Genomic DNA, 9675 nt, shown 5'->3' on the forward strand with positions numbered 1-9675 from the left:
CAGACGGCAGACGGCAGACGACTGGGGGAAACGGTACTAAAATGCCAATGTGATTGGGCCGGTCGAAAAGGAAGTGGGAAAAAAGAGAGGAGAATGTCGGATAATTCGGAGAATCTCGGACAGCAAGGCAGCTAAGTAGAACTAGAAACGCGGCTTCTCAAGGTCCACGGTGCGGCAGGGACAAAATTACCGGCCGGCCGTATTTCAACTATAAGCTCTCTACTCTTTCTTTAGTATTTAGGTGGTCAAATGCTTTTGTCTATTACGAGATTTACTTCTATTTTAGCGTACCAACCTCGCTTCCAGACCGTCTAGGAAGACCCAACCCCGAGCTTACTTTTAATTAATAGGTTTTTTTTTTTTTATATATATCTTCTTCTAAATTCTATTTACTCTTTACAAGATTCAAGGTATTCGCTGTCGTGCGTTACTTAAATTTCAAGTCTACAACGCTAAAAATTGTCAATTGTCAAGTAGAAAAATAAAATCACTCCTAACATACACCGAGACTCGGTGACCGAGTAGCCTTCAATAAGAGATGCGGTGAAATCTGGCTAAATCATCTGCGCCTTGGTTATGCTTGGCGAGGGCATCTGCTTGCATTAAGTCATTCGCACAAGCCCATTGGATTGTTTGGATACTTGAGAGATAAACCGGGTAGTGAGAGCACTCCCGAGGAGACACGCTCCACTATTACTTTCATCTACGAGGTTTCCTAGACTTTGGAGTTTTAACAATACAAGCACATCCCTCTGATATTGTGACATATGAAGAGCAAGATCAAGATGACCAACAGGAGGAGAAATGCTTCTCAAATAAGCCGATGCGCAAAACTCTATATCGCATCTCAAACACAGAAACTTATTATTCCTTCCCAAGCCTAAAAATCTATACCAAACACGGAATGACATGCAAAATTGTCTAGCGAACTCGTTCCAGATCAACACTCACCGTCCCCCTTAAGGAACACTATGCAATTTATCGAATTTTATAAAAATGAGGAGACAAATGCAAACTCGAAAAGTCCAACGTCAACCAAAAGATGTTTCAGCAGAGACTTTAAGAGCCCCGGCCTACCCCTTCTTCGCCTGCATCATTAGTTTCATGTAAAATGGACTGAAGGCACTCTCCATTAGACAGTCGTTTCCCCTTCTCTTCAACGGTCTGTCCAAACAAACCGGAGCTTGTGCTGGCTAGACGCTCGCATTGCAAGGTGGAAATCACATCGTGGGTTGAATCATTCCCTGAAAGATTCTTAGTTTCCTGAGTAAACCCCATGATGCTGCGTCTTTCTCCCTCAAGCTGCACATGCTCATGGTCGGGGTGGCAGTTCAGGTCAATATGGCCATTGCTGTTATCTGCTACCTCTGTTTTTTTATTCTGACTGATTACATTCTCTTCATGATTTATCTCCGATGAAGCATTCACTAAAGTTCCATCAGTTCCTAATTCATGACCATAATGAATCAGGTCCTTCTGTATAGTTTCCGAATCCTGATCTGATTGGCGTTTCTTTTTCCGTGACATCAGAGTTTTGAAGCGGCGCTTCACCATCATGCAAACATTGCAGGTACATGTGGGCTTGTGCTTACCCTTTCCACTGGGGGGTTGGATGCACACGATGCACGTGCAACCTGGACGGTGACGAGGGTGTTTTGTGGTGACCCCACTCGATGGCTCACCTGGGTCGTCCATGCTTTCACCAAGAACAGCAGCACTAGCTAAAGCATCCAAGCCAGAAGTTTCACCATCCGTCTCGTTCCTATGGTCCTCATCAACCCTTTGTCTTTTAACATCTGCACTATATGTGAAAAGTTACTCCTCACGCTTTGTACTCACATTTATTAGAATTTTGACATGAAAATCTCTGACAATATTAGAACACGCACAACTTGACTGAGAGAAAAACAAAAGTGAACAATCATAGGAAAAGCAATCATCAGAAGATATTTAGTAAGTCCATGTAGAATTGCATAGCTCTCCTGTCAAGCGTCCGTAGAAATGGACAACCAAGTCATCTTATTCACCGTTGTTCTAATCACCCCCAAGTTCATCTTTTGGATACTCCAGTCACCAGGCATGCCAGTGAGAAATTGATCAAGGATTTTTATGTACTGGTATAACAGTAAATATCCAAAGAAGTAATTTAGAAGAGAGCCCGGAGCTGTCTGCACAATTTGTTATCTATTGGTATAACAATTTCAAGAAAAGTTGGAGCACCTAACCTCCTTGAACACTAGATTGTGAGGGCGTCATATTTCTTCCACCTAACCTCCTTGAACACTAGATTGTGAGGGCGTCATATTTCTTCCCACCCATTATAAAGATCCCAAAAGACTATTCTTAAATCACAGTAGCAAACCCCTCAACAGCCAAGTAGAATTGCCAGAGATTGTATGCAAGGATCAGACAGATCTTTTGTTGGAGTGAGAGGAGTGGAAAAACGTAATCCCATTGAGAAGGAAGTGACATAACTGCTTTCCTTATTTATCAAGAATGAAAACTTAGCAGCACTTTCTGTGATGGGAACAGTTAGGAAAACAAAACATAACCAGCAATGCAAGGATATTATTAAATAAGTGAACCAAAAGAGGTACCACTGATTATATAAAGGACAGAGCAACTATATGATCCTCTCAGATTGAATAAACCCACAAAACTCTAACCAAAAAGTAAGTCCCCATCACACAAACCAACATCCTACACAGAACTAAAACCAAAAACACAATTCGTCCACTGAGAAAGTGAGTTCAGTGCAGCAATTTGCCAATCTAGTTAACTAAAACATAGCTAAGCAAAAGCAAAAGTTCTCTACCGGTACCTTTGTTCACTCTGAGAAGACTCTCCAGCTCCTCTGGGCTCAACTCATCTGGTGCTGAACAATTTCTCCTGCAACACAAATAAAACTCAGTAGGGAGATGGAAACAATATTCTATCCTAATTCCTATGATTTTACTAATGACAAAACTACCAGAAACACAAATGCAATTCACACCTTTCAGAGTCCCAGATATTGTCTGAACATATCCATCCTGGAGGAAGATGAGCATCCATAGGCAACTTTCGCCATTTGGAGCAGTCATCACACTGAGCCCACTGTTCGGTTCCCCTGTCACAAACAAGATCACTCCTTTCAATGTGATATGATTAAAAAATTTTGCTAGTGTTCACAACTATTCATAACACTATTCATAATCACCAATTTGTTGACATCTTGTATGAACAGTTTGTACTAATCTGTCATGAGAATGAACAGTGCCTTGCCCACTCAAAAACAACACAAGATAGACTCACCCAGAAAGCTGGCTTACAAATATAGTCCTCTTTCCAAATACTGGGGGTTCCTACATTAGTTGAACATTGATCACGTCAATAAGCAGAAGCGCATGGGGGCAGAAAGTACGATTTTGCACACGTAAATGGAAAAATAAACAGTGTGAGTTACATCATATTCTTCAAAAATGTGTCCCTCAACAGTAACAATGCTTGGTTTTACGCATGGTGGGGGTCGTAGCAAATCTTGAGCCTCTTCCCATGTAAGTCTAAGCTCCAGAACATCTTCATTATGTATTAGCATTCTCCTGCTTTTAGACCCTATGTTGCGAGTCCTTTTCTTTTCGGGAATCGGCGATGCTTGTTGGGCCGGATCTTCACAAGTCCTGCCCACATCGTCCTCCATCTTGTTGCAACGGGTGTCACCATCATTATTACTGAGAAGCTCAGACGAAGGATTCGAGCGAGGATCCTTGATTCCACTTGCAGTCCGGAAAAGATTAGTGTAATCTTCAACTATGGGTAGAGTCCCCATGAAGGGCTGGAAGGAACCTTCCCTGGATAAATCCCCATTAGGGACTATAGGTACTTGGTTGTCCTGCTTGTTTCATCAGTACACCATTTTAAGATAACGCCAGAGATATAAACAGAGAAAATAGAAGGCCTATGGAGTTTGACCTGCGGATCATTAGAGTTTGATGCCTTGCGAAAACCCATAATGAGCTTGCCTCCGGGATCGATCTTACTAAATATTACTGCAATAAAAAAAGGCCCGAATAAGCATTTGAATGCGCACTCTCCCTCAAACGACGTACTGAAGAAAAATTAAAATGAAAAGGAAGAGGACTAAAAACTACATGCCGGTGGACAAGATCAAAAAATATCAAACCAGGCACTCTCAGTTAAAAGCAGAGCGCCTGTCATAAAGCAAAGAGGGTGAGACTCTGCATATATGAATGATGCTTAGAAAGACAGAATCCAACTAGTGAAAGAGAACCAGAAAAGCAAAGGAAGCTTTGGGGAATGATAAGAGGTTAACCTCAAGTCCACAATTCCTAAGATTGTACGATAAAAGTAAGATGTTTCATTTAACTTTAAAATAAGATGAACTCTTACTAAACTTTTTATGTAAAAAAGAATCATCTTGTTCTGATTAGTACACAAATGTCTTTCATAGTGCATCAACCATATGAGAGTCAAACACAATTTTACCTAATAAACTGCCTTCAAATCTGCATGCTCAATTATGACAACCTTAGCGATCTTGTTCCTTGTGTGCTAGCTGCCGTAGCAAATGCACACGAAATATGTTCTATTTTTACTCGAGGTCTAAGAAATTACATGCTAGAACGTCTTGCCGAGAATAGCAAACAGAGTACCTGTATCACCAGCTCTGAGCTGCATAGATTGTATGCAAGGCGTAACACCCTCCAAAACATACATTCTGCTATTATTATTGGGCCAAAATCTAAACTGAAAAGTCCATTCATTCCCCTTTACATCTCGAATTGGCACTGGAATACCTTCTGATTGAGCTATAGCAGGAAAGTATGCCTGCACAAATTTCCAGTTTATAAAGTTGCTCCGACTTAAAGAGAAGCTGCAATGAAGTTTGTCGAACACTTACTTCAGCACAAGCTTTTGGCAAGACCAGACGACCAATTCGACCAGCATCACTCGCGCTAAGAACCTTCTCAAAAAGGGGTACGATGGTAGAGTTCAAACTTGAAAGTGGTTAAGTTCAGCTCTCTCTTCAAATAACATTTACAAATAATCATCTAAACCAGGAAATCCCCATCCAGGAAGATTTCTAAGACCCTAAGCAAGTAGCACACAATAATCAAGGATACTCTCCAGACAATTGCTGCAGCTCCTGGTCAGTGATTTTCGGCCAGTATCGAGGGAGTAATTGATTCTTTCCCCGCCCCTCAGCGGGTGGCCTTGCAACACGCACATGAGGAATTTTAATTGTCTCCGGACCTGCTATGGCACTTTTAGGAAGTTTTGGCAAGATTGGACGAGACCTCCCTTGCAGGAGGGAAGGAGGCCCCACAGTCTGACTTCCTTCCCCAACCCTACCAGAGAAAGGTGGTGCAATATGTGAACTTACACCTGGGGATCCCAAACTGATATTCAGAGATGGATGTGGAAGAGATCTGTGCGTATCCTTCAATTTCAGCAAGAATCTGCTGTCCTCCAATTTCGTCAATTTACGTGATCCGACTGTGGGGTCAGTCATCCCATGTGAAAAACCAATAGCAGCTTCCCCACTGAAATGTCTTGTCTCTTGTTGTACTTCCCCATAAGAAGCACGGATATCATCTCTAGGAGCTTGAGGCAAAATTTTGGGTTCATTGGACATGAATAACTGCATCAGCTTCTCCTTTCTCTTCCTCTATCTTCAGTTGAAGTGGACTGCAGATCATCATTTATAATCATCAGCAAGTTCAATAAACAATTAATTCACTTACTTTAACGCTTAATCGACTGACATGGATTTTGAATCAAAGGATATGAAGAAATAGCTATACTATGCATACAGACAGATCAAAATGAGGGCCTACAGGTCATGAAATCCCGGGTTTTCATTATACACTGACAATAAAAACTAAGTCACAGAACACGTCTGATGGAAAACTATTGATATACGGCTCTAATAAATCTATTTTACGAAAACAGGGATACTCTATCAGATTGTTCTGAGCTTTTTAACTAGAGAAAAAAGGAAAGTCGAGCTTCCCGCCAAGTTGACTTTCTATGTTCAATTCCAGTCAATCAAGAAATAGAGAAGAAAATATATAGAATGAAAGGATATGGAAAAACCTCAAATTGAAGGGCCTCCGAGATTCTATGCCACAAGGCATAGGACCACTCAGTACCCATTCAGCAGTGCTTTAGGATTGTTGCTTCAAGCCCCAAGAAAATGTCCGAGAAAAAAGTCAACAAGCAGACAAAGAATCCCCACAAAGATGATTTTAAATAGAACGCCTGAAGATTTTTCCCTCTCCAACTTTAACGTGCCAAAACAATGTATTAAGTCGAATAATCTTTCGTTAAAGCTCATGTTTTTCAAAATAAAAGTCTGAAGAAACTCAATTACGGATTCACATCGCAGTACAGATGCACTATTTACAGATGCTATATGTGACACTTTCTAATAGCAAGAACCATGTTCATGCCACAATGCTTCAGCATTAAACTAGCCCCACTACAAATTAAAAAAAAAAAAAGTAATTACAGCTGACTGAATGTAGGTGCAAGTCTTACTGGATGAGTTCGGTTCTTTGAACAACTAATGCACATGACACCTCCACAGTCCACGAACTCAACCAAAGAACGCGAGGCAATGCATCCACAGTGGAGGCGCTATCACGGCAGAATAAAATTAAGTGAAAAGGTAGAGAAATAAAGAAAGCGGGAAATAAGCACAAAACACAGAGAGAGAAAGATACCTTGCCGCAAAATCTGCAATCCCTCCAGCCAGATTCCTCCTGGTGAAAACAATCGCAGTACGAGGACTTCTCATAGGCAGACCTGAGGCAATAGGGATAAAAAGAACATTAATTCACAAAGAAATAACAGAAATGCAAAAGCAATTGTATAAATCAAACCAGAGAAAGACAATATGATGGCCTCTATTGATCTTTCAAACTGGCCATGAGAACAACAAATGGATACGAATACTTTATGAAAAGAGACTCCCAAAGGCAATCCAGAAAAAAGAAAAAGATACGTTGTAGTCTCATCTTGACTCCCACTGGATTCATGGACGAGTTTTATTTCATCCTTTTTGATGCTACAAAAACAGCGGACCATTTATCTAAGCGTCGTTGATGATTACAAGCCGTAAGCAGCAGTCAAGAACTCCGAGTAGTAATCCACAGTTACAAATTCCATATCTTTATCCAAATATAGTGCCCATTGGCCCAACCCCCCCCCCACCCCAAAAAAAAAAAAAAAAATCACATGAGCTAAAGGGGGGACTGGTAAATGTCGGTGTAATCGGGATTTCTGCAATTCCATTCATCGCCAGTAAAAGATTCGAGCGAGGTACAAGGAGGAGGAGCAGCTGCTGTCACGAATCTGGCGACGAAATCAGTGATTCTACGGGGCAATCGAAAGCGTGAAGAATAATGCTAGTCGAATGCCCACCGAGGGGGAAAATGCATCGGGCGATGAGAATTAAAAAAAGAAAAAGAAAAAGAGAACCCACTCTGGCGCCGAGAAGACAGGGAGGGGGGGGAACAGCAAACGTACCCGCACTGGAGGCAGAGACGAGCGAGGCCGCCAGATCGGAGAGGCCAGCCCGTGGTCCACTCGGGACAGGGAGTCCCGCACGATTCGTTCATGCAAATCGAGGACCCCATCGGACTCTCCCCACCCACAATCGATCAAAATCACGAGCAATCAAGCCCCAAAACCCCCGAAAAACCTCTTCTTTGGATCGATCGCGGATTCAGGGGCCGAGAAACAAGCACGAGACATGCATGCACGGCGAACGACGCGGCAGCAACGACACGGCGGCGGCGGAGGCGGAGGAGTTGGGGTCGGGATCAGGGGAGCAGAGCGAGGAGGAGGGAATCAGCATGCAGATCAGCAGCAGGGGAATCGAGACAAATAAGAAAAGGGAGGAGCGGGGGCATATGATCTAACAGTGCAAGTCGTTTCCCACAACAGGAGAGAAGAGGGGGAACTTGGAAGGCGAAGGGGGAGGGGGAGGGAGCCGATCGACTGGGAGTCGCAGTGGGGAGCAGCAGGCGGCGGGAGGGACGACCGAAGCAAAAAAAACTGCTCTCGATCGAGGTAACGGACGGCGGGAGGGCGGGGGCACAGAAAGCGTGTCGTCGGTGTTGTTGTTGTTGGTGGTGGTGGTGGTGAGGTCGGATCGAGGGAGAAGCGAGGAGGAGGAGAGAGAGTGCATGCAAAAAAGGAACAGCTGCACAAAATGCATGCACGACACACTTCAAGACGACACACACTCTCTCTCCCCACCCCCACCTCAACTAAGCGCACACACCGCTTAACGAGTCGTCGTCGTCCTCCCCCCCTCTCTCTCTCGCACACACGCGAGTTCTTTTCTTTTCCTTTTCTTTTCTTTTCCTTTCTTTTCCTCCCCTTCCTCTTTTCTTTTCCTTTTCTGGGGGGCTCTGTTTTTGTGGGCTCGTACGTCGACAGACCCAAACCCCGCCCCCGTGGCCTTCGTGGGGGCTTTTATTCCTGTTTCCCCATCCTCCCCTCCCCGCCACGACCCGTCAAGCATCTGTTCATTGCCACGTCACTCGCCCCCCTCCCCAATCCTCTCCCGATGTTCTCCCCCCAAAAAAAACCCCAAGCTCGCGTCAATATCAAACGCCTTCCAACCCCTTGGGATCACCCCTGAATAATAATAATAATAATAATAATAATAATATTCCCATCCTCATTCACTTGCCCCCACCATCCTCGATTCGTATAAGGAAGTAATCAGGATTCTTTTTTCCTTTTTCTCTTTCGCAGCACGTGCATATATGGAAGTAAAATCTGCTACAGGATTTTCTCGCTTACTTTGACAATTCCCTTCTCATAACTTTGCTTCCCTAAAAAAAAAAAAAAAAAAAAAAAAAAAAGCATGCCTATACATGAATGTTTCACCCAATTTAATTGACAACAATGTCTCCCGTTGACATCAGAAGAATTTCCCCCTTTTTTTCTCTCCATTAGTCTTGTTGAGTAATTATATAAAAAATATATATATCTTGGTTTACTATGCGGGGTGGATTTTAAAAAAATGCAAAAAATGAGAAAATAATAGGTTTTGGATTTACAATAACACGGCCGTGGGATAATTCTAGGTGAGGTATTTCATAATTGTGAAGTTCCTCTAATTCTAAGGGTAAGTATATAAAATATTCTTAAACTACTTAATTATCATGCTTGAATTTCTGTATTTTTATTATTGACCAAATAACTTGAAAGAAATGTTACTGGTTGATGCAAAAAAATCAACACAAGAATGTCTCAAATTCTACTCCATTGGAAATCACATCTAACTAGAAGGCATCTTTTATCCCATCATATACATCTATGCTGCCTATTGGACCATATAGATTACCCTCCACGCTCTATCTAACTGCTTCGATTTAGATAGTACCTTCCTATTTAACTAGATGGCAATATACCTATCACACGAGATGGCTATCAAAGACAATTTAAAAAATATGAATTTGAGAATATATTATATTTCTATATTTTATAAAGATTATCGAAAATAATTGTGTAAGGAATATTTAAACAAAGTCGGCGTAAATTTGTGAATGCCTATTGTTGTAATTGAAAAAAAAAAAATGACAAGACAGAAAATGAACTACAGTTTTACAGTGTATAAAAAAGAAGTCAAAATAAAGTGAAAAAAAAAAAAAAAAC

General features: G+C 42.1%; 1 protein-coding gene across 1 annotated transcript; it reads right to left on the reverse strand.

Moving 5' to 3' along the window:
- Window positions 1–795: 795 nt before the first annotated feature.
- On the reverse strand, window positions 796–8295 carry LOC104434142 (B3 domain-containing transcription repressor VAL1). Its single transcript, XM_039307258.1, has 13 exons — window positions 7531–8295; window positions 6726–6807; window positions 6541–6639; window positions 6374–6427; window positions 5124–5668; window positions 4901–4997; window positions 4653–4827; window positions 3952–4028; window positions 3446–3871; window positions 3295–3344; window positions 2996–3109; window positions 2822–2889; window positions 796–1796 (listed from the first exon to the last, which is right to left on the reverse strand). The coding sequence occupies exons 1-13, from the start codon at window positions 7638–7640 to the stop codon at window positions 1060–1062; spliced, it is 2634 nt and encodes an 877-aa protein (XP_039163192.1). The 5' UTR covers window positions 7641–8295; the 3' UTR covers window positions 796–1059.
- Window positions 8296–9675: the final 1380 nt, after the last annotated feature.

Source organism: Eucalyptus grandis, chromosome 2 (genome assembly GCF_016545825.1).
Source record: "Eucalyptus grandis isolate ANBG69807.140 chromosome 2, ASM1654582v1, whole genome shotgun sequence".
In the NCBI taxonomy this organism is placed as follows: Eukaryota; Viridiplantae; Streptophyta; class Magnoliopsida; order Myrtales; family Myrtaceae; genus Eucalyptus; species Eucalyptus grandis.

What these genes read in the sequence shown, in the direction of transcription:
- LOC104434142 (XM_039307258.1), bottom strand. Translation starts at nt 7,640, where the DNA reads ATGGGGTCCTCGATTTGCATGAACGAATCGTGCGGGACTCCCTGTCCC. An exon ending in CTGCAGCAATTGTCTGGAGA is followed by an intron (nt 4,998 to 5,123) that starts GTATCCTTGATT and finishes ACCACTTTCAAG; the next exon opens with TTTGAACTCTACCATCGTAC. An exon ending in TTTGTAAGCCAGCTTTCTGG is followed by an intron (nt 3,110 to 3,294) that starts GTGAGTCTATCT and finishes TGTTTGTGACAG; the next exon opens with GGGAACCGAACAGTGGGCTC.